The 25,413-nt window shown below is 48.3% G+C and overlaps 1 protein-coding gene across 1 annotated transcript in view; it reads left to right on the top strand.

Moving 5' to 3' along the window:
- Positions 1–262: 262 nt before the first annotated feature.
- The window catches only part of tnr (tenascin R (restrictin, janusin)), a 46,537-nt gene continuing 21,386 nt past the window's right edge, over positions 263–25,413 (top strand). Inside the window, exons 1-10 of the mRNA XM_062527633.1 lie at positions 263–334; positions 11,022–11,650; positions 12,305–12,781; positions 16,652–16,915; positions 17,975–18,090; positions 20,258–20,408; positions 22,754–23,023; positions 23,441–23,626; positions 24,737–24,826; positions 25,118–25,381. Coding sequence (XP_062383617.1) covers positions 11,086–11,650; positions 12,305–12,781; positions 16,652–16,915; positions 17,975–18,090; positions 20,258–20,408; positions 22,754–23,023; positions 23,441–23,626; positions 24,737–24,826; positions 25,118–25,381 — 2,383 coding nt within the window. The 5' untranslated portion in view covers positions 263–334; positions 11,022–11,085. The remainder of the gene's footprint in view (positions 335–11,021; positions 11,651–12,304; positions 12,782–16,651; positions 16,916–17,974; positions 18,091–20,257; positions 20,409–22,753; positions 23,024–23,440; positions 23,627–24,736; positions 24,827–25,117; positions 25,382–25,413) is intronic.

Raw genomic sequence — 25,413 nt, 5'->3', positions numbered from 1 at the left:
TTGTGTGTGTGTGTGTGTGTGTGTGTGTGTGTGTGTGTGTGTGTGTGTGTGTGTGTGTGTGTGTGTGTGTGTGTGTTTGAGCAGTGTGTGGGGGGGTGGGTTTGTGTTTGTGTGTGTGTGTGTGTGTGTGTGTGTGTGTGTGTGTGTGTGTGTGTGTGAGAGAGAGAGAGAGAGATTAAAAGGAAGGGAGGTGATGGAAAGCGAAAAGGAGGAAAGAAGGTGTAGAATGAGCTCCACTGACGTTTCCCCCTCCTCCGTCCACAGGTGGTCTTGGCCTCCATTGCGGGGCTGGAGATTAAAGTGCAGCTGGGGAGGACCTTCACCAGTGCCTCAGGTAAGATAGCGCTGTGCTGTATCTCTCCCAAGCAAGCCAATCTGCTCTCTTCTCATCACACTGCCAGCTATCTGCTGTGTGTTCGACAGGTTGTTTTAATAGATGTTCAGAGCATGGCAAGGCCCACTGAGATCATGAAGCTTCTCACACAGTCATCCAGGAGAATTCATTAATGGTGCAGACATGAAGCATGTTTAGCATGACAATTACAGTATTCACCGCTAGCGGAGGAATCATTTACCTTTGCACAACTTATTTCAGATTATATTTATTGTGTCTGATATTTTTTTTGGATGCATATTTGTTTACATGTGGCTTGCTTACCTAATATTCCCACTCATTTGAATTTTACTGAGATTGTAGTCTGGGTCCTCTCAGTGTGCTACAGTACATTTCTGTCAGCCACTGCGGTGGAGGACCAACAACGTACAGTAAGAGAGTGATGTTCATTTCTTAATTGGAAGTGGCTGCGCTAAATGGTTGTAGCAACACCTGCCCGCAATCAAAGAAACCATTTCAGTCAGAGGGATGTGTGCATTTACACAGCAAAGATAAATGCTTTGTTTCCTGACTGTCAATGCGGTTTCTCATCAGTTTGTAAAGGTTAGGAGAAGTTAAGCTAATGTTAGGGATCCCTGATCAATGTGATTGGTGATAGATAGGCTGGACAATGACTTACAAGTTACCACAGTTACCAAAGTCTTTACAATGCTGAGGTTTTTCCAATTGTAAGCACCCAGACTCTATTCACAGGGAAACAAAGTGGTGAGTCTGGTGAAACAGCTGCATTAGACACGCTCAGATGGTTTGCCAAATGGCGAGATCTACACTTTTTTGTCACACTTTGCTCATTTGGTTCCCATGAGAACACCGGCACAGCACAGACAGGGGCTTTCACACTCGGTTCCATGTGGTTTTCACAAATCCTGGTGTGTGTGCATGTTTGTTACATTAGTTTTGTGTATTGGTGTGCATTTCTGCGTGTGTGTGTGTGTGTGTATGTATTGCTTTCACAGTGAGTGTGTTTGTATGTATGATTTCACAGTGAGGCTTAGTGTGCCACGAGTGTGTGTGTGTGTGTGTGTGTGTGTGTGTGTTCTCACACGCTTGTCCCTGGGGAGATGGTGGCGGTGCATCCTTAACGTCTTAATGAAATGCTGATGGGCTATTGTTAATTGCAGCGTGTAGCCTGGGAGTGAAGTGACAGCGCGCTGGGAGCCTTTGATCACCGATCTCCAATCGATGGGGATTAGGGTCGCTCCGGCACGGCGCCGGCCTGATTGCGGTGACACCGCGGGGTCTCCCAGAGCCACCTCTAATTATGAGGGATTGAATTAACAGATACCGCGGGTCACAGTGCCGACGCTGCACGCCGAACGCCGGCATAATTATTTCAGGAGTTGATAATAATTCTCCCGCGCACGAACGTCGGATTTTAGTAATCTACCCGTCTGTCTCTTCTGTCTGTCGCTCGGTCTATTTCGGAGCGTGCCACGAGTTAATGAGGGAGGCGGCGGAGGCGCGTGGGAGGAGATAATCTGATGTTCTGTTCTGATCGTTTTCCTCGCTGAGCGCCTCCCGGGCGAGAAAGGCGCTCCACCCCACCACCACCACGGTTGGCTTCGGGTGGGCGCGGCCTGCCGGCGGGCCCGATCCGGGTCCAGCCGTCTGGAACAGAAGGCCTGCTGTGATACCTGATCAATCCGAAGCGCTCTCTTGGCTTAATAATGGATGACTGAGAGCGATGAAGAGCCCGATACCTGTCTTCTTCTCTCCTCTCCGGTTCCTGCTCAGAAACGCGCTCACGTCAGGTGCATTCTGGAGGCCCGGCCTTGTCCTTTACCCGTCATGGATTTATTTTACAGCTTAGCAGGGCAGACAGGTAACAAGCTGGCCATTGTAAGCAGCATCTGCGGCCTCACTGCAGAGGGTGAGATAATCTGTGTGTGTGTGTGTGTGTGTGTGTGTGTGTGTGTGTGTGTGTGTGTGTGTGTGTGTGTGTGTGTGTGTGTGTGTGTGTGTGTGTGTGTGTGTGTGTGTGAGTGGGTGGGTGGGTGGGCGGATTGCGAGTGTTGGTAGTGCCTCATCTTGGGTCTCTACAGAGAATAGCAGACTCTAGACTTCTGAATTAAAATCAGAATGGCATTACCATGAGCAACCTTCCCTAAAAGTTGCTCTCCAGTAACATGATTTGTGGTAGATGGAGCAGATTGTTGAGTCATCTACATTGTTATAGTAGATGACTCAATGTGTATGCAATCAGGTCCGAAGGAGCTAGCGTTCTTTTTCCCTATTCTCTATCGCTGTCTCTCTCCCTCTCACTGGCACCCATACACACATAAACACACACACACACACACACACACACACACACACACACACACACACACACACACACACACACACACACACACACACACACACACACACACACACACACACACACACACACACACATGTACACACGTACACATCATCATCTCTTGCATCTCTCTCTTGACCCTCTTACATGTTTATCACCATCTTGACACATAAATCAAAAAGCATCAAAAATGACTCATTTCAAATTCACTTTCGCATCTGTCTGCTACACTGGTACAATGTCTAGTATCTCATTAACTGGTTCACAGCATTTTGTTCAAAGTTCTTTCCTTTCCTACCCTAAGAAGAGAGAACAAAGGCGCTGTTCCTCTTCAACATTTCCTTTTTTTTTTAACGTGAGGCAGAACAATAACTGTCATTTTAGGGACAGAGGAAACCATCATTTCTGCACAATGAAGATGAAAGGGAAAGAGTAACTCGTGAAGAAGTTCATGTGGAGATTATTTTTCTGGGAGAGAGGAGGATTGGAGGAGTCGTTTGCCCAGAGGAGAAGTGAGGTATTACTGTCAAGCACGGGCTCTGACAGGCTGTTTGATCTAATGCTTAGGTGGGATTTACTGTCAGGTATGCAAAGAGAGATAACGTGCCATGAGAAAATACAATTAAAACGACTCGGTTGTTGCTCGGAATCTCTCCTTGTATCCGCTGTGGTTAAGCTGGATGGATTCGCTCGCTGCAAAGCAGACTGTAACTTTGTTGAAAGTCTGTAAATATGCTTTGATACGTTCCTGATATCGTTTTTTTTTGGTTAGTGCTTTTTTGGCAGCCCATCAGGAGTGCAAATGTGGAAGTAAAAAATGCTGTGGACAACATCCTGCTAGTGTTCAGCAAAGCTTGCTGTGAATGAAGTTAAATGAGTTCATACAAGTGCAATAAGAAGAGAGAACTGTGAAGGCTACACATTCAAATAGGTTCATTCCAGCGTCTCCATTCACAGGCACCGACTTAAGGATGAGATCAGAGCTCATGAGAGAGAACAATTACTGCCACAACTGAAAGGATGTTCTTTCTGCAGCGCGGAAATATGGAATTTGACTCAATTCAACTTGAATCGACTCGACCAAAATGCAATCCAGTGTGCGGCTGTCTCACCCACTCTCTCTTATGGAACATGTAATGAGAGCAGAATGTTAACAACGCTACTTTGTGTCAGAAATACAGTAACAGTTCAGACTTTTTTAAGTTGGAATGACATCTGCTTTAGCCTTCAAATTGATCCATTCATTCAGTTGAATATTAGTGATGTTGTTGTCTGGCATATTAATCACACTGGAGGCCAAAATAACATTTCAGTGACCAAAAATTAAACGACATTCATTGCTGTTAACATGTTTTCTGACTGTCTGATTGCTTTTTTTGTATTTAATGCATACAGATAGTTTTTAACCCAATTATAATACACTTTTTAAGCTGAACTTTGAGCTTTCTGGATGTGAAGTGTACTTTATAAATATGGCAGCCAATGTAATGAACCTAATTGGCTGTTTGCAATTACAAATTTTAAAATGTCGCCCCGTGAAGCGGATAATGGGTAAAATTGTACCGGTCAGTCTTGCGTGATGTATTTAGAGTCCCGTGCCATTTATATTCTCCACTTGTTGACGTGACCGTAATTAAAATGGTAGTAAGGGGAGTTAAGAAAGCTAAACCAGCGAGTGCGAGCGGGGAAGCTCGGTGGTGTTTTTGCGGTGCCATGGTTTATTCATGTCACCCCTCGCTTTAGTCCGCCGTGCCATAGTAGCTGTGGGCTGAGGCGTTAAGGAGACTTTAAAATGTGCAGGGTCGCAGGTGCCCCCGCCACGAGCAGCAGCCAATGATCCTGAAAGACTATGCAATTTGGCAGCCAGCATAGGGGCAATGAGAAAGGAATGGTAATGTTGTAGCAGTGGGGGTTCCACACAGGAAGGAGTGTGTGTGTGTGTGTGTGTGTGTGTGTGTGGCTGTGATGGGAGGCGTGCCCGTGTCGAGGTGTTTGCACATTAACCTGTACAAATGGAGGTTAGCCAGCGCCTTCCCGCGCCCACGGCTCTGCCAGCGCCAGCCCGAGACCGAGGCGCTGGTGGATGAAAGGCGGGCGGCTCCTTATGCCACGGCTCGGGTCAGATCTAACGAGGGAGGCGGACGAGCGACAGGGATGGACAGAGGCCTCAGGGGACTGATAAGAACACTGAGCTGACAGCACAATCTCCCACTTCATCCTCTCTCTCTCTCTCTCTCTCGTTCTCGTTCTTTCGCTCTAGCTCCTACCATCCCTCTCTCTGTCTGTCTGTACTGTATGTTGCTCTTTCTCCCTCACTCTCTCTCTCACTCTCTCTCTCTCTCTCTCTAGCTCCTACCATCTCTCTCTCTGTCTGTCTGTACTGTATGTTGCTCTTTCTCCGGCTCCCACTGTCAGTCTGTCTGTCTGTCCCTCCTGCCTCTGTCTGTCTGTCGCTCCTGCTCTCTCTCTCTCTCTCTCTCTCTCTCTCTCTCTCTCTCTCTCTCTCTCTCTCTCTCTCTCTCTCTCTCTCTCTCTCCCTCCCTCTCGTCACACATCTCATATACAGTGACTCCAGACACTTGCTCCCTCATCTCTCTCTCTCTGGCTCCTACTGTCTGTCCGTCTGTCTGTCTGTCTGTCGGTCTGTCTCTTTCTCTGTCTGTCTGTCTGTCCCTCCTGCTCTCTCTCTCTCTCTCTCTCTCCCTCCCTCTGGTGACACATCTCATATACAGTGACTCTAGACTCTTGCTCCCTCAATCTCTCTCTCTCTCGCTCTCTCACTCCTACTGTCCGTCTGTCTGTCTGTCTCTTTCTCTGTCTGTCTGTCTGTCCCTCCTGCTCTCTCTCTCTCTCTCCCTCCCTCTGGTGACCCATCTCATATACAGTGTCTCCAGACTCCTGCCACAGCCCTAGCAGCGTTTGGCGGATGAGCCGTGCAGCCTGCTGAGCGCTGTGAAGACACCAGCGCCTGAGGGCAGTCACACTAAGCCCTTCTGCAGGAGGAGCCCGGCCGCGCTGCGCTGGAGAGGCTAGCAGGGCCCACATGTTGATTTAAAAAAATCTGATGGTGTTTTACAAGAGGCGGAGGAGGCAGCTTGCAACCCTAGGGCTTGCGGTGGTGTTTTTGTGTGAGTGTGCGCGTGTGTGCGTGTGCGTGTGTGTGTGTGTGCGTGTGTGTGTGTGTGTGTGTGTGTGTGTGTGTGTGTGTGTGTGTATGTTTTGTACTTTGTTTTTCCCTTAGCCTCCGATAAGTGAAGCTGATGAGGATATGCAGAGCAAGTGGTCGTTGTGACGCTGGGGAAGTGTTCCTCCCCCTGGGGGAGCGCGCAGACACTGTGATCAGGCTCCGCTCACAAACACGGGCTGAGGGAACATCAATGCTGCTCTCATATATAATGCAGGGGGCTCCGTAATAGCTTGTGTAACCGTGTTTTTTAAACGTGTGTGTGTGTGTGTGTGTGCGCGTGTGTGTGTGTGTGTGTGTGTGTGTGTGTGTGTGTGTGTGTGTGTGTGTGTGTGTGTGTGTGTGTGTGTGTGTGTGTGTGTATTCAAAATGAAAATGGATGCATATAAAGAGGAGAGTGAAAAAAAAAGTCTCTCCTATCATCCATCCCCATATGAATTCATTTGATTAGATAACTTCACCGCATCGCATTAGTTTTCAATTCCATAAAAGAGATATTGTCCTGATTAATGTCTGGACATTAAAATACATGAATAGACCTGGACGGCCCTCAAAAAAGCCTTTGATTTCCTCTCCCTTCTTCCCCAGCCGCATAAAGAAGAGCTCATTTCAGTGGAAAGGGGGAGCTTTTTGCCAGTACTATTTTTGCCATACAGTGTCACACCGATATGACTGGGTAACCCTTTACTGTAGAGCACGATTGGCTCATTTTAACCCTCGCTTAATGAACACGCAGACCCTCTCAATTAGAAATGAGAGTGCGGAGCGCTGGGTATTCCCAGGCTTTTTTAACCCTGTAATTGGTTGCACTTTGGGGGGAAAGATGGAAATGTATGGGGGAAAGTGTTTGTATCTATATTCTATTATTATGTGTGTCATTTTGATTTGAAATCCCTAACGTCCTCTCATTTTCATTCTGTGCATTTCTAAAGGCAATAACCCAGCAGAGGTCATTTCATAACATGTTTTAGTTATAAGAGTATTTATTTCACGTCGATTGTGTTAGTGAAATATTAGGTTACCCTTTTACTGTCCTTACCAACTTCAATACATCGTGGCGGTTTAAATTTGATATGAAAGGCGGTGAAGGTGCATGAGCGCTTGACTTTGACCATGTCTGACAGTGAACTCTTTTAAAGTAGCCGAGCTGAAGTGTTTGCTTGGCGACTCAGGCTGCATCTGATAAGCATCGCGGCGTTGTTTAAATGCCATCTTATCCCATTTCATCTGTTTGTCATTGGCAAGGTTTTTTTTTTTTTATCCCCCCTCGGAGGCATCTTTATGACGGGGTAAATCAAAATGGCACCGCGGGGTGCGGGCGTGCGAGCATGCGACCGCGCTGTGTCCGCTCTCTCTCTCTCCCCACCCATTACGGTGGGTCGGCGGCGGCGGCATCTTCCAGATGCAGTGTGAAGCAGACAAATAAGACCATCTGTTATCTTAGGGAAAGGTTAATGCCTTCCTCGGCTGCCTTCCTCACCGATGCTTCACCTCCACACACACACACACACACACACACACACCGTCCTGTCGGCCTTATCTCTCCTCATCGGGTCAGCGTTCCCTCCCCCCCCCCCTCCACCTCCTCCATCTTCTCTCGGCGGTGTGGTCCTGACGCGCCGTCCCCGTGTCCCCTCCACCCGTCCGACACACCAGGCTGGAGCGCAGAGGAACCGGCCAATGGCCTCCTCTCTCTCTCTCTCTCTCTCGAGTCAAGCGTGTGTTTCTCACGAGACTCGTAGTCAACATGGCACCGCCACGTCGTCAAGGCCTACACACTTTCATTAGTAATGCAACACAGGCACGGGGGGCGGGGGAACGTTCCATCAACAGCAGACATCTGTGTGGTTAGCTTTCATGACACCTGAACAAGCCATTATTGTAAATCATGGAATGTGTCCATGCATGTCTTCATGGCTGACATTTCAATCACACCAGGATGCCATCTATAAGCTTATGGAAGATGTATGTTCCCTCCGTCCCCTTCCATTACTGATTTGTGTTGAAGATCTGTATATCTAAAACACCCCCACCATTTCGTTTCCTATAAGGAACATTACATTCTGGCCCATCTGTGCTGTGTCGAATGATTGCATTGGCATCATACTTTCACTGTAAACATGTCACAAGTACATGTCACTAATACACAAACTGTATGAATACTAGCAAAGATTACTAATCATGAAGTAACATAGCAACAGCACACATACTGTACATGTTTGTATAATCTAACCTAATGTTGCATATAAGTTGGTAATTGTTTATATTAGGACATGATGTGCTATACTGCTATATTACTGCGTGTGCATTGTTTACATTGGTGCATCATTTTGTGTGCTGTTTGTAACAGTCTAATGCTGTACTTCTATTTACCTTTAGTTATGCTCTGAAAGTATTCACACACAAACACACACACACACACACACAGACACACACAGACACACACACACACACACACACACACACACACACACACACACACACAGACACACGCACACACACACACACACACACACACACACACACACACACACACACACACACACACACACACACACACACACACACACACACACACACACACACACACACACACACACACACACACTATTTGCCCCTTTCCAATATATGCTCAAGACCTGACATGACATGGGCACCCACACAGGATGTCGGCTCTTCCTCTAAGGGCATATCAGCAAGTAGTGGGCAGCCACAGAAATTGGCACCTATTGATCCCTTTGTTCACAGCATGTCACCCTGATCCCAGAGCTGCCAATGCTTATTAGCTTGCACCGCAGCCTGTCGGCATCCATCAGGGGAGAGGGGGCACGTGCTGTCCAGTCAGGGGGCCACTGGCACAGCTTCTTGTATCATAATAAAAGCCATTCTGTCTCCCAGTAGCTGCTCCATAACAACTACAGTAAACCTCCAAATAACAATCACGTTGATGGTCACTGCCACTAAACTGAAATAAGCCAGACAAAAAATCTGCTGCACCAAATGTTGGCAAGAGGTGCAGTGGGAGGATGGTTGGTGTTTTTTTTTTTTTTTCTCCACTGGCAGGAAAATGGCTGGCTTCAAGGCCCTCACCAGGCACTGCTGTATCACTCCTCTCTCGTACAGTCTCCACGCTGGCACTTCCAGTCATTTCCATGTAATGCCCCACGTCTGGCTGATATAGTCATGCCAATCCCCACGGTCGGCTCATTTTCTAGCTGCCTGTGCTCCTGCAGAGACTTGCAATGCCTGTAAAAGGAGTTTAACCCTCTACACACACACACACACACACACACACACACACACACACACACACACACACACACACACACACACACACACACACACACACACACACACACACACACAGAGAGATAGGCACACACACACACACACACACACACACACATTTTTACAGCAGAGATGGGCTAAAAGACAGTATTGTGAGCCTCCATGCTGTCATCTCTAATTACAGCGCTGCCCATGAGTGCTGCCATTAGGCGACGCGACTGCAAGGCGAGAGATAGGGTGCTAAAAAACGCACGCAGCGCACTCCACTCCTCAGAGGTAGATGAGCGAGAGAGAGAGAGAGAGAGAGCCTCTCCGGCATTAAGCCTGATGGCGTCCCATTGTCTCCCGAAACGCACAGGAAGCTTTTGCCAGGAGGCCGCGGGGGCCACGGGAAAACTTTCCCATCAACCCACTTTGGCAGTTATGTCACGCTGTCTTTGTGACCTGCGCGCCGACTCTGGAGGCCAAAGGGGCCTGACATCGGCACGGCTGCACAACGGAGCGCAGAGCAAGACCCGCAAAATGCCACTGAAGCAAACCGAGAGAAAAAGCCGCTTCCTTTTGTATCTCTGTTTTGTGTCACGGTACACACACACACACACAGGCTTTCACATATATACTGTATACCGTTGTCCGTGCTTGGAGTGAGGAGGATATTTTCTGCCATATTATGGAGCTTTCCTCCACACTCCCTTTCGGTACTTGATATGCCCTGAGACAAATGTTGTGGCATTTTCTGAAAGTAGCAATTCAGTCCTAGGATCAACTGGCATAGCTGTGAAGAATTCCTCAATGAAGGGTTGCAAGCAATATTTTAACGCCGTTGTTGTCCAGCCTCTGCAAATAGTTCCCAGTTATGTGGTGTATTTCGGAGTCGATCGGCTATGCGGATGTGGTATCGAGAAGTGAGATTGTTCACAGCCAGTAAGACCTTGACTAAGAAAGGATTTAAGAAGCCACTATGAAAGCCCAGTATCCTGCCACATGGTATGGAGGCATGGTGAAACACACTGATGGCAGAAAGCCATGTGGGGGAAGATACTTTACCTGCGTCCTACATCATGTTTTATTTGCTTTAAAGGAACATTTATACGCTTTTTAAAATGGTGCAGTGGGCTAGCAAAACACAATCTGAAAAGGAAGCTTTTTACTTGCATACAGCGAGAATTTTTCACTTTGCCGTGCGTACGGAAACGAAACAGGAAGTCAAAGAGACTACAAAAACACGTTAATACACACACTGACATGAGTCCCTTCCTTGCAGTCAGAAGAGTTGACAGCCGGGTTAAAACCAAATCACCTCATGACTAATTCAGTCATTCATCTTCTCTCGCTATTGTGTAGAGCTCGGCGCGACTGCAGTCATATACCATTCGCGGATCTGTGTTCATGTGAAATAGATTTCCCCCTCGTAAGCCGACACTAAGAAGTCATTTACTCAAAGACTCGCATTTGTTACCCACCCCATTGAGCCCCTCTAAAGACTTATCCACTGAGCCTAACAAAGATGGAAAATGGTGTTGCCATAATCACTCTGGCCAGATGCGCTGAGCCCCTGGAGTTGGAACGTTGATGTGATTCATTTCAAGGATCTTTTCCCTTTTTTTTTTTTTTGATGTTATTCTCGGCCTTCAGAACAGATGCGAAGGATAAGGGCACTGGAGAATCACTGTAACGATACCCCTATTGGTTTCATGGATCAGCTTGATACTTCAGCCGATTTTTCATCATTACTCTCTTATGCACAATTGAATTCGTTGGTGAGGTGGGGGGGGGGGGACAAATAAACCTCTTGAAGGTGCCAAGATAAATCTGAATTTCTCTCTTTCTTCTTGCTTTTGTTTGTCCCGCAGCGCCAGTTTAGTCATCGCCCGCGCTGCTTCGTGAGCCGAGCACCGCTCTGCTCCCTCAGCTAAGATGTCGGCCGGACGCCAGACGATGGCGAGGAGCTACGCGGTCGGACTGTCCCTTTCTCTGGCCTTCCTGGGCGTCTGGGCCCTACCGCCCCGGGGCGGCCTGGTGCGGACGACCCGGGTGAAGCGCCAGGCGCCCGACGCCGCCGCCGGCGCGTCCGCGGGCAACCAGACCAACCAGCCCATGATCTTCAACCACGTCTACAACATCAACGTGCCCCTGGAGTCGCTCTGCTCCGTGGACCTGGAGTCGGGCGCGGCCGGCCAGGGGCTGAAGGAGCCCGCGGGCAGCGGCATGGGCGGCATGGGCAGCAGTGCCACCTCCACGACGGCGCCCCCGGCCGAGTACTCGGAGGAGACGGTGGACGCGGACAGCCAGGTCACGTTCACCCACCGCATCAACATCCCCAAGCAGGCCTGCGGCTGCTCTGGCCAGGGCTCCTCCGGCCCCGGCGTGGCCTCCGCCACCGTCCAGCAGCTGGCCAGCCGCATCGAGATGCTGGAGCGCGAGGTGTCCCTGCTGCGCGCCCAGTGCAGCTCCAGCTGCTGCGGGGAGAGCTCCGCCATAGGTAAGCCTGAGCGCGACCCGGTCAGGAGCACTCTCTGTGTGTGTGTGTGTGTGTGTGTGTGTGTGTGTGTGTGTGTGTGTGTCTGTGGGGGAGGGCATTGGCAGCTACTCCGTCACCCTCGCTGCATCCTCAGTCGATGCAGGTGTGGTGTGTTTGTGTGTGTGTGTGGGGGGTGGGCGGGCGGACGGCATTAGGATTCGGCCCCAGCTCTGGCGGAGTTGGGCTGCTCTTACATCATGGCGCTGGGGCTGCCTGAGCAATCGCACACCTGCAGTCCAAGGGCACAGGCTTCTGTGAAGAGCACTCAGGAATGGCTAACACACTGGAACGATTGTACATGAGGACTTAATGAGGTCAAACAGTAGAATTGGGGTATATATATATTGAATAGTCCAAGATTTCTGTAGTAAGTGCAGGAGGTGCTAGTACTGCATGTGTTGATTTTAGATATACGATGCCTGCAGTCTAACTGAATAAACAGTCAAATACATGAGTTCTGTATAAAAAATGATACATCATTGAATTCCTTCTGTGTGTACAGTATGTGTGTTGTCTGTGTGGGTATGCATGTGTGTGTGTGTGTGTGTGTGTGTGTGTGATGATGTGGTTGATGATTGGTTGACGTGTTTCGTGTGTGTTTCACGTTCCTTCCAGGTCGTCTGGATTACGTTCCCCACTGCAGCGGCCACGGCACGTTCAGCATGGACGTGTGCGGCTGTGTGTGCGAGGAGGGCTGGTCGGGCAAGAACTGCTCCGAGCCCCGTTGCCCCGACGACTGCTCGGGCCAGGGCGTGTGCATCGACGGCGAGTGCGTGTGCGACCAGGACTTTGGCGGCGACAACTGCTCCGAGCCCCGTTGCCCCGGCGACTGCTCGGACCGGGGCCTGTGCCTGGACGGCGAGTGCGTGTGCGAGGAGGCCTACACCGGCGACGACTGCTCCCAGAGCCGCTGCCTGAACGACTGCTCCGACCAGGGCCTCTGCGTCAACGGCACGTGCCAGTGTCGCCCGGGCTTCGTGGGCGAGGACTGCTCCGTGGTCTTCTGCGCCAACAACTGCAGCCGGAAAGGAGTGTGCAAGAACGGCTTCTGCGTCTGCCAGGACGGCTTCACCGGAGACGACTGTGCATCCGGTGAGTTCACGCGCGGGGAAAACTTTACTCCATTTAATTTGTATGGATCTCGTTTCACTTTAAGTGGGCCAATTGTTATTTATGACAATATAAATGTTTCAGCGAATATTTTACTGCAGTTGAAACGGCGCTCTGGAGACTCCGTACTTGTGGATGTTAGATCCATCAGTTGCCATTAATGATCAGCAAACATGCTCTAAATGTGCTGCAATAAAGCACACATGTGTAGTTGGCCTGGATTGTGTAACAAGCCAATTTTATAGCATACTCCATGCACCGTGCCGTGGCAGTGAGCGCGCATTATAAAAATAAAAGCAAAAAAAAAGAACAGATGGAGACCGAGGATAGAAGAAAATATAATTTAAATAAAGTGAAGTGCATAAAATAGAATGTTTAAAAGAGCATTTTAAGTTGCAGTGGAAGAAACTTCCCAGATTATGCTTTCCTTTGGGGGAGAACCAAAGAGAGAACTACAGAGCAGACGTCTGCACTGAGCCAGTAAGGTTCCAAAATAGAAGCACTTTAGAGAAAGGGGGAGAGAGATCCTGTTTCTTGTTGTCAAAAAAGAGAGGGCTTCAAAAAAGCCAGAATTTAAACCTTTAAGAGCTTGTGTGAGGCTCAACAATGTCTAACCTGGAGAAACAAATAACTGCCTTTTTAGATAGGAAAGATTGGTTTAAGAGCAAGCCTCTGCTGGAACATTCAATCCAGCGCAAATGCAGCGCACATAAACGTATTGCCGGGGGAAAAAAAGCCCACTGCTGTTGTTGTCAGGCAAAGGGCATTGTAAAACTGGTGTATTTTGAGGCAAATACAAATCAAAATCCTCGGCACACAAAAGCCTGCCGGGGTCTGCAGCCCTCGCCTCACACGAGAGGAGAGTCAAACCCCCATGGCAGCCCCCCATGTCGCTGGCGCCGGCCAAAGAAATTGGTGACGGCTTGCGGTGTAACAGCATTCATTTGTCAAAAGTCACATTCACTTGGGAAGATGTGTCACATTAGGCCGGCCGAGGCAATTTTTTGAACCACGCGTAGCCAGGTTCAGAGCTAGCTCTGCCGGCTCCCGCCACAGCTGTCATCTCGGAGAGAAAGAGAGAGAGAGAGAGAAGGGAAAGCAGGGGGAAAAAAGAGGGCAAATAATATTACCAGTCCAGCTCTCTCCATCCGTTCATTTTCTGAAAGACCTAGTGGAGTCGAAATTGCTTATTTCACCGCAATTAGGAGGAAAAATAGCCGGGTCGTGTGAGGGAGCGCATGCTGAATGCAAAGATAAAAACTGCTCAATTATTTGACAGCGCTCAAGTTGTGCCAGTTCAGACAATTGTACCTATTTTAGTTTATGAGAAATGAGAAACAAATGAAGACTGTGCCAGAGCCTTGAAGGACTGCATTTCATTCTCCCCACCTGTGATGACACTAATGAGAGCGTGGAATTGGTATTATGTGTTCAAAGGCCAGGGACTGTGTACCGGCTTGAGCGAAGCAAATCCTATCTGTCATGAAAATTTGTACCCCCGGAGTTCACCTCACTCTGAGATATCGCCCGTTTTAAATGACATCTCCACAAATGCATAAAGACACGCATGTTTGTGAGAGCTAAGTTATGCGAGTTCAAGGTGAACGAAGTATTGAGGTATAGTACTGTAGAACAGATTGATATGTACAGACATGGTTTTCACTGCCTGACGCGATTGTGTGCGCAGAATTCTGCCCAGCATTGCAGGGATGATGGGCCAGCGGTGCTTTTGTTGCTGTTGTGTGCATTGTGATGCTATTGATTTCGATATTACATGCTCTTCAGAGATCCGAGATCCTTTCAATTGATTCAATCCCCTCTGTTGAATTGTGTTGGGTTAAGATCAACTTAGAAGCATTTATATGCTCAGATTAATTACACTGACTATTGATTTCAGTCTACTGTTGCTGGTTTACTGTACAAATGTTCAGCGCTGTGGTTTATAATATTACGATAAGCCCAGCGATTTGTGCAAGGAGTGAAGTGAAGACTGATATGTTGCCTTAATCAAACAACTTCCATTCCTGCCCCGTCTGTTAGTATCTCGGTCACATCTTCAGAAACCTGTGTCCCCAGCCCAATCATGTCCAAAGGGCTCAGGGGGGATTTGTCATTCATAACCAAGACCATTTAAGGATGAAAGAGCACTGTGTCCCAATTAACACATTCATTAAGGGACTTCTGGTTGAATATTAAAAGCTTGATCACATTAGCCTCTCCTGAGGATGCGTAATCAGCATATGATTTTATTCTGTAACAATTGGCCTTGGTGTGTTTGTATAAGGGCGGTGTTTAATTATATAATTAGAGATTCCAAAAAGTCAGAACCAGCACCAGGCCTTCAGATGATTCAGTCTCCACAGTAGCTTCTTTGGGTGGGTAGGAACAAACAAAACAAAAGTGAATGTATTACACAGTTCCATGATTGAGGGGTTGGTCAAGCAGTAATTACAGTTTGGTTTTACACCTGCTTTGGTTAATGGATTTGCTTAAACCGTGTTGGAGTCAGCCTTGCAAGAATGCCGGGCCGCTCTCTGCGGCTCTGCCGGGAAATTAGGAGTCAAGAACCCTGCACGGCTGAAGTCTGCTGGGAAATTGAGGAAAACACAGCGGTGAAGTTTCACACCAACCCGGCAACCCGACAAAGTTTAATAAGACTTTGCTCGGCCTGAAAAGCGGTCAAGCATCTAACACCGTCCTTTAGGATCAAACGAGCCGTCAGAAGGAGTGTGTGAGAGAGAGAGAGAGAGAGAGAGAGGGAGGGAGTGAGAGAGAGAGAAAGAGAGAGAGAGAGAGGGAAAGAGGGTGAGAAGAGAGAGTGGGCGAACACTTATTGGCTTCGTCTCCGAGCACCGAGGATTCTGGCCCGCTGCCTGGCCTCTACAGTCCAGGATCTGTGTGCCAGGACCTCTTCGTCTGTAGATGCCCACTTACTGCCTGATTAATGAGGGATGGAGGGGGCCATGTTTGTCTGCGGGCGCCTGGGCCGGACGCACTCACCCCTCTTCACCCCCTCGGTAGCCCCCAATCTCCCCTGTCTCATCAGCCTGTTTTAGCCTCCACGACCTGGACAACTCTCCACCCCCGTCTATTAACCACCGCTTGGGTGCGCGACCGGTTGTTTCCAAAGTGAGATCGAGGCAGACATGGTCCATTCCTTTTTAAACAGCCCCGCAGTAGCAGTACGGTACGGCGCAGCGTTAAGAGTTAAAACCTTAAGCTTAAAAGCTTACACACTCGCGCTGCGCAGAGCCCCCCATCTCAGGAGACAAGCACCGCACACATGGGGACATCATGAGCTAGTGCTGCCACAACTGGCTCCCCCTCGCTCCTTCACTCTCTCTCACTCACTCACTCACTCTTTCTCCCTCTCTCTTTCACTCACTCACTCTTTCTCCCTCTCCCTCTCACTCACTCTTTCTCCCTCCCTCTCACTCACTCATTCTCCCTCTCTCTCTCTCTATCTATCTCTCTCTGACTCACTCTCTCCTCTTCCTCCTCCTCCTCTCTTCTCCTCTCTTCTCCCCTCTCCCTCTTCTCAGGTGGTTACGGGATCTGTTCTTGTTGAGGCTGTGGCTCATTTGCATTCTCTGCTGCTGGCCTCTCAGGTTTATGGTCTGGCACGGGTCCAGTTGCCCCCGGAGACTGTGAGAGTGTTCCGCTCCCACTTACCCAAGCATACGGCGGAAGCTCTGACTTCATTAAAAAGATGACTTCTTCTCCATGCGGCTCTGCTGCTTGGGTCTCGTTATACTGTATCTGAGTCGGATGTAGTCAACCCGGCAGCGCTATTTAACCTAAAAAGTGGTGTTTTCTCACCTGTTTTAATCATGAATCATGTTTACTTTACAGTGGCGTCACCCTTGAACCTTCAAGTGCGGGGAGTGACGGAACGTACCATTGACCTGGAGTGGGAGGGGTCGGTTGTGCTGACAGACTACCTGATCACGTACGTGCCAACCAGCCCGGGAGGTGTGCAACTTGAGATCAGGGTACCAGGCAATGTCACCAATGGCACCATCAAAGAGCTGGAGCCAGGGATTGAGTACACCATTAACGTCTATGCCGTGCTCAACAACGTCATCAGCGTACCTGTCACAGCTCAAGTGTCGACATGTGAGTGCAAATACGATCAGGTTATACCCCCTCTGTTTACCTTTTGAGAGTGCACCTTCATTAGGCAGAGGTCCATTGCTGTAAATATTTCAGTCAATGTTTCTAAAGATGTTTCTAAAGATGTTTTTGTTTTTTTCATCAAAGGCTTAACATCTCCCCTTCATACAGACCCTTAACTGACTGCTAGGGAAATCATGATTAGTTCCGATCACTGGCAAAATGTAAAAAGTACTCCCCTTGTGCACAGGCAAGGACAAAGGAAACACAATGAGCAATACGTTCTTGTACCCAGTATTTACCTACAGGATATGATTAGACACCTGCCAAGTGCTTAGTAAAACTGTTAGACTTGCAAATTGCTGGAGGGCAGCTCTTTCCCAGCTGATGCCTGTCAGCCATGTGGAAAGCTCATTTTAGAGCGGCCCCCACCCCCCTCTCTCCTCCTTTCACAAGCGCACTATTATTTGTCATGTAACACAGGGGCATTCTGGGTAAAGCATTACAGACCTCACTGCACAAATCGCCCGCTTCCGACATAATCTGAAAAAGATGGAAGCAAAAAAGTAAACAAATTAAATCAATGGGAACAGTCCACACAATTGGCACCCGGCTTTTATCTCCTTAAGACGTTCACGCTTCCCTGGTCGGCACGAGATGGGAATTGTCAGAAGGCAACAGCGCTGTTTGATGGATGTACATTTGTTGGCTCACTCCGTCTTTTCAGTTAATAATGACAGAGAGGGTTCTCCTACAGAGGAAGAGCCGAGTTGTGGCTCCTGTCTGGCCCTGAGCCGGCCCCGATCAGCCCCTGATCGGGTCCCTGATCTCGGGCTGCATCTCCTCTCCACTCAGCCGTCGTCTGGCCCTGGAGCTAGATTAAGAATGTGCAGCCAGCGAGCCCCACCACAACACAGACCCCTGCTGGCCTCTCCTCACCTCTCCTGCCCACCCCTCACCCTCGCGGGAGAGCGAGGAGAGGTCACCCTGCCCGTGAGAACCATTGATTTATGGGGTGTGCTGAAAACAGAGGCCTATAACACATTAATCCTTGCCTTCCAGATCTTTCGAATCCAGATGGTTTAGTCTTCAAATCCATCACGGAAACATCGGTGGAGGTCCAGTGGAAGCCCTTCGACTACTTGTTTGATGGCTGGGAAATAAGCTTCATTCCCAAGGTAAGGCTTTTCTCGGGGAGGCTGGACAGACATCGATTCTCCCTGGCTGCACTGCCTAGGTGAAGAGCAACATTTGCATAGACCCAAATCATTTGTGTCCCTAGTCGATGCAGATCACTATCTTGCGTGACAGCTATTGTTGGGTATGCAGGAGGGCTGCAGCAGTGTCTTAGAATAGGATTTTTTTTTTTTTTTTTTAAAGCCACACATTTTGGATTGCTGTTCGTATTGACACAAGAGTGTGTGAAATTGCAAAGCCTCTGTGCATACACATTTCAATCACTCAAACGGAGAAAACACTGTTTGTTTACTAATACCGAATGTATGCCGATAGGCTCGCGGTTTGTGTGGTGCGATTAAGGAGAACGGCAAATAAAGGCGCATTGTGCTGAGCGTACCTTGACAACTCCACAAACAGGAGCGAGAGGGGAGGGGAGGAGAAGAAGAAGAAAAAGAGAGAGAAGAGTTTGTTTTTAGCAGTGTGATGTCAACCAGTGGGGATGAAGCTTCATGCTAGTACGCACTCGGCTCCAGTCATTCAAAGTAAAGCTGTCATTGTGCGCGTGAGGTGACAGCCTCCGACTGTCAGCCTCTGTTTGACGAACCCCCCTGGCTGCGACACCGCCTCTGTGCCAGTTCTGCGCCAAATCGGGGCACCCCCCTTGTCCATCTCGGGGACGGCTCCTGTCTGTGGGTTTCGCCCGAGGCTTGCAGGAGTTTAGTATTTGTGGCGGAGACATCGATAGCGGCGTGGCTGAAAATATCACAGGCGCGCGGAAAGATAAGGGAATACAGGTGCACATTTTCTCTCTTGTCATGCAATCGGTAATGCGAGATGGAAATGTGAGAATTATGTCCCATTTTACGGTGTTGCGCTCCGCTCCTCTCACCGCGGCGCGTGGCAGATTGTCTCTTTTTACTGATGATTCAGTGGATTTGTGAGTGGGACAGGTTTTCGTAGGCTCGTAACGGTAATAGGCGCAGGTTCAAAGTCAGGCAAGCTCTTGGTTTAATGCCCTCCATAAACATTAGACTCTTTAATCTCACGCCGGCTCTTAGTTGCTCGGCGGCGGACGTCCTCCGGGCCCAGAGTGGCTGTGCTCCGGCCCGCAAGAGGCTTGAGAGCACCTTCATTGAGAAGATGAAAGTCAGGCATCACAATGGAAACAGACCAGAAAGGCTCTCTCTTTCTCTTTCTTTCTATCTCTCTCTCTCTCTCTCTCTCTCTCTCTCCTTCTCTCTCTTCCCTTGTTTTTTTCCCAACTTGAGAAGACAGTCTGTGAATACAAAGAGGTGCGGGTGCACAAGGGTCATGGAGCACTCCAATCTTCCCCAGGTGCCAGGCTGGGAGCGACGCCCCTGTGAGCGGGAGCCATCCTGGCCCGTGGTCACCGGGGAAATCATATTAGAAGTGCAAGCCTTAACCCCCCACTGGTAGAGGCTCGGATTAAAACCCCTTTGGATTTAATCCAAAAGGCCAGTCCGCCACCGCGGAATCTGGACAATATCTTAATGGACGGATGGGGAGGGAGACATCCTCTGTGAGGGTATAGACAGGGGCTCGTGCCAATGCAAACGGAGCCCTCCGTAAGCAGATCAACTCGCAAGCGACAGAACGTCCAAGACTGGGCAACAACATAAATATTCTCGATGTCTACCCCTTCCTGAATGGCGGGTAAAATCACTCCACAGTGTATCCGCCGAAGCATTCCGGGAGAAAATGGGCACTCGGTACGTGCCAAACGCTTCCGACTGAACCCGGCGTAAAGTTTTCTAGAACGCCAGTTAGCTCGCTAAAAGAAGTTTGGTTAAGCTCATCAAACATTTTCTCCAGTTCAAAGTTTTTTCTCTCTGCCGTATGGCTTGCACAGTTTGCTGGCTAAAGCCTCCCACCAGCTTGCTGTAATTCCCCTGTTCATTAGAGCTGCGTGCTGTTTGTTGCCTCTGCCTCAGAAGCAACCCCCCCCCTCCCACACACACACACACACACACCCAACCCTGGCCCACCTCCCCCCCTCCCCACTCTCGCATGTGTGGCGGCTGCGCTTTGATGTCCATATGAAAGCATCCCTTTAAAGTGGAGGGTGTCCTCGTTGTCCGTATATTCATTTTTTTTCTCCCCCCCCGCTTTCCCTCCGTTTGGTGGCGTGGGCCGTCTGCCGCGCAGGATAACGACGGCGGGATGACGGCGCAGCTGCCCAGCACCATCACCTCCTTCCACCAGACGGGGCTGAGGCCGGGGGAGGAGTACACCGTCAACCTGGTGGCGCTGAGGGACCAGGGCCGCAGCCAGCCCGTCACCGCCACCGTCACCACCCGTAAGGCTCCAGCACGCACGCCTCTCACCGGCACTCACTCACACACACACACTCGCCCCGTTCTCATTCTCACCGCCTGCGCCAACCTAGTGTCATAACACACACATAACCATGTCATACACACCTATATTCTCTCAATTGGCATCCATTATTTCGACACTTTCATGCCGTTGTTGATAACTGCTATATATATATCATATTTGCCTGTATATACATTCTTCACATTGCCAGTGTGCCACTAATACCACTACGCAGTCATAGCACAGATACATTTTGAGAGAGTACATGATAATTACATAGCATGGCAGACATCCATAACTGGACAGTAGCTGTGAAGTCTCTGCCAGGATCACAAGTAGGCTTTCGCTTTTGCAAGTTTATGATACGGTTGCTTTGCTATTTCTGTGAGACAGACTGTTTACGTAAAAAAAGCCCCCCCCCCCCCCCCCGTCTGTTTGGGTCAGTCATTTGCTAGGTGCTACTGCCTCAGCAGCTCCACTCATTGCCTTATTGATCGCCCACATCTTTGATTTGCTTCCATCTTGATAAGTCATCAGCTTGGCTTTTCTTAGGGTTTGATAATAGCCGTGTAGCAATAGCAGTGAAAGCGCACAGCAGTCTGGAAAAGGTAAATTCCGCTGTGTAAGAAAACAGCAGCGACAATTGGAATGATTAGATTGCTTTCATTAATAGCAGGTTGCAGGGGAGAGTGATGGAATACAATAAGGGAAAAGCCGAGCTGTCGGAAAACAATGGCGCTCACACAGTGGGCGAGGACTATTAGACATAACACACACGCCAGTTAAGCTCAGCTAGCGTAAAACATCACTTTGATGGATGGGTCAGTTTGCTAGCAATTATGCACTCAATGTAAACCCAGGACCTTCCAGTGTGTCAGTTGGAGACGGAGAGATTAGATTCAGTTGAACTTTTCCAGTGGGCAAGCTTTTCAAATGATGTCTTGGCAGTGAAAACACCATTAATTTTCACCAAGCCTTGCTGTCAACCAAAATTAAAGAGGCATTATTTATGCATAGAAGCTGATGAATATTTCATTTGTCCACTGCAGATACCTTATTGGATAAAGAAAGACAAATGTGACACTAGGCAATTATGTATGCGTGTGGATTATTGTCCTCCCTGGCATTAAAACAGAAGAAATCCACAGTAGCATTCAATAATCGCAACAAGCGAGAATTGAGAGTGTCTGTGACATTGTGCCATTACGCTGTCAATGCAGTAATAGGAATGGTGTCATGTAATGTAAACAATAGGAACAGATCTGTTTGTTTGGTCTGTGCATATAATACTTCAAATAAGAATAAAATAGGTTTAAAATACATAGAATGCTGCTAAAAGTGTATTCACTCAAGCTTTACTTGTGTGTATGTGTGGATGGGCGGGGGGTCTGTAGTATAAAGTATTTGCCCATATTTGTTTTAGATAATGATTATTATTTTCCCAAAGTGGAGTAATTAACTGGGTTATTTACAATGAGTTAACAGGGTTTGTAATATTCCAATTTTTCTCATAGGGCAGAAATTAAGTTCCTCTGAAACTGCTACAAGCGCCGTGAACAAATGACTGTTTCTTCCCAATTAGCTCAGTAGATGCTACTCAGGTGGAAAATATCGAAGAGCTGTGTGACCTCGGGGGACTTTAACCGTCAGTGTTTCGGTTTTCATTGCGCTCCATTTGAGAAAGGTTAATTACTTACAGAATGCATTTTCCTTAAGTTAAAGTTTCCAGATTTTCGAGAAGAGCAACACAACAGGCCCACGAGGAGTGAAGCTCTCGGAGCTCTCTGAGCATACGCGGCAACAATTAGCTCCCGCGCTTAATCAATGGAACTGGCTGTACCAGACGTGTTAGCAGCGTGCACGCTCGATAAAATTAGACCAGTCTTCTATTTTTACGTCCTTCGAATGGAGGGTTTGAGTCGCACATCCAGTGTAGCCCAGCTGTAAGTCTTCTCCATATGGTGCCAGTTTTTGCTGATGGGCACGACAGTAGGCACAGAAATGGGACTGGGCTGATTATAAGCCTAACGACGAGCACTTATGTATAAACAATCAACTTCTGTTATTTTGGGATGAACTTAGAATTGCACAAGACAGGATTTAAAAATGGGGTATTAAACACTGTCATTATAAATAAAGTGATGTTTTTTCTGTATTAATTGTAAAATGCAAAGACATGTGGCAGAGCGCCACCAGGTCTCTCTGCATGCCGTGTTTCCCTTCTGAGGGTTTGGACCCACTTAAGTTGAGTAGTTTTTTGCGTGTCATTCGTTTCTTCAAACAGTGTCTCCACCAAAAATCACGACGTTCTTTTTCTCGCCACAGAGATCGATGGCCCGACTGACCTGATCGTCCGCGACATCTCCGAGTCGGTGGCGTTTGTGGAGTGGACCCCACCCAAGGCCAAAGTGGACCAGATCCTCCTCCGCTACGGGCTGGTCGGGGCGGAAGGCCCCAAGACCACGTTCCGTCTGCAGCCGACGCTGAGCCAGTACTCCCTGCAAGTGCTGCAGCCAGGCTCCAGATATGAAGTGTCTGTCAGCGGGGTGCGCAAGGGCAACGAGAGTGGAGCCGTTTCAACCGAATTTACCACCGGTGAGCACTGGTCCAAAGACTCCTCTACTGCTCAGATCCTGCACTTTGCCAATAGAGATAAAAGAGACTAAAGAGAAAGATAAATGGATAAAGTTTAAAGCTTTTTTTTTTTTTACTCCAAGGCATTTTTGGAAACTTTAGTAGATCTGTATAAATTTTGAATGATCTCTCTGTGCGAGATCTGTGAAAACTAAGATATTTCCACTAGTTTTTCCCTGCATGAGACATGTAACTACTGAATAAGAGATGAAAAACATGAAAAGATAGCATCACAAATAAAACACAAGATACGGCGCCTCTTATTATATGCGATTATAGTCGGCCATTTTGTTTCATCTGTTGCATAATGTCACGATTCCAACTCCTGATGATCGGTCTGAGTGGCCCAACAATTGTCAGTTTTGTCGTTCTTCTCAGAGCTGGACGCGCCCAAGAACCTGCGCGTGCTGTCCAGGTCGTCCACGTCTCTGGAGCTGGAGTGGGACAACAGCGAGGCCGAGGTGGAGGGCTACCGCGTCGTCTACAGCACGCTGGCCGGAGACCAGTACGACAAGGTGGTGGTGCCCCGCAACGAGGGACCCACCAGTCGGACAACGATCTCAGGTGAGCTGACTGAGGCCTAGTTCCTGGTTCAGCTTGCTCCTGATTGTTTGGGGAAAATAATTGGATTCATTACATTCATTACGATTGTGCGACTATGGTATTATGTTTGGTAGTGTGAATATCAAAATTAAATTGAATCCATCATCCACGTAATTAACTTTCAGCGCATTCTGCATAATTGGATATTTCATTATCTTTGGGTAATATCAGGACAGAAAATAAACTCTCTCTAATCTAGCCTATTACACTGACTTGCCATAGGTCATGAGCCATGGGTTTGACATTAATTTGAAAATCTTATTTTGTCAGCCATGATTTAATTGATAACACTTTGGCTCCGTTCTTGAACAGCGTAAACAAACAATGTTCCTAATGCCCAGTTGTATTTACCTTTTCATTTTCAACAATGTATTGCTCCAAAACAGCCTTGGGTTATTTGTTAAATTCCAACAGTAGATTTAGAAAGGGGAAAAAAAGAGCGACATGTTTGGAGCTGTGAGATTGTGCTGCGACTTGTGTCAGCTATTCCCACCGCTCTTCTCTCTTCTGGGAGCATGCAGCTGTCTTTAAAGCTCTGAAATTACAAGAAGGATTTCTTGACTGCAGGGTCCTAACAGAAATCAATGTTTCTTCTCTGATTTTTTTTTGTAAACTGATAAGCTCTCTCTTGTCACATTGATTCTGCCTTTGATTAATGATATATCTTAAAAATAAATATATAAAAGAAATGGGTGTGCATGCCAAGTTCATGAACATGGAGTTTTGCAGGGCTGGATTATATGCAGATTTCTGTTGACAGGTATTAAGCGTGCCATCTGCTAGACAATATCTCTACTTCTCTCTTTATTGCACAGTAGCGCCATGACAAACCAATGAAGGCACTTGTCAGACCTACACAAATGACACCCTCATCTGTCTCACTAATCGCTGTTTGCTGTTTTGTGCAGAGTTCTAATTGAGAAATGATGTGGCGAGCAACAGAACTGATTAACATTTAAAAGTAACAAATGAAAAGGAAAGAAAGAAGAAAAAGGAATATCAAGTTACTGCTTGCAGTCAGAGAGTTCACTGTGCAGTGTGCTAACATTTTATCTTTGTTCGCACTGGCAGATCTGTTGCCTGGCACGGAGTATGGCATTGGAATATCAGCTGTGCTTGGCACCAACCAGAGCACTCCTGCCACCATGAACGCCAGGACGGGTGAGAAAGCACACTGCCTCGTCTGCCAGGGGCTCCAAAGAAAATAATGCATACAGAGCTGTGTTATTACCGCCGATAGCCTCTGAGGAAAACGACTGTGAAAGCTTTTTGTTTCCTGTATTATCGTTAGAAGATCATCTAATGGTCATAACCATTTATCTTTTCAAATTGTCAGTGCTTGTTTTTGTGGCGGGACTCACTGGCCCAGTTTCACACTAAGCCCAAAGATTCTCGAGTGCTACTCTCTGCCCTAAACTCCCATCGTGACGGATCTGTTTGGATGTCCTCTAGACTTGGACGTCCCGATGGACCTGGCGGTGACCGCTTCCACCGACAACTCCATCACCCTGCAGTGGGGCGTAGTGCAAGGCCCCATCGACCACTACCGCATCACCTACACGTCCTCCAGCGGGGTGAGGACCGAGCTCACCATGCCCAAAGACGCCACCTCGGCCACCCTGACTGATCTGGTGCCAGGGACCGAGTACACCATCACAGTGGCGGCACAGAGAGGCAGGCAGCAGAGCACAGCTGCAACAATCGACGCCTTCACAGGTATGCTGTCTCAAAACATCATAGCAAAACAA

This window comes from Sardina pilchardus, chromosome 2 (assembly GCF_963854185.1).
Source record: "Sardina pilchardus chromosome 2, fSarPil1.1, whole genome shotgun sequence".
Taxonomy (NCBI): domain Eukaryota; kingdom Metazoa; phylum Chordata; class Actinopteri; order Clupeiformes; family Clupeidae; genus Sardina; species Sardina pilchardus.
This window is presented reverse-complemented; position numbering and strand designations above follow the sequence as displayed.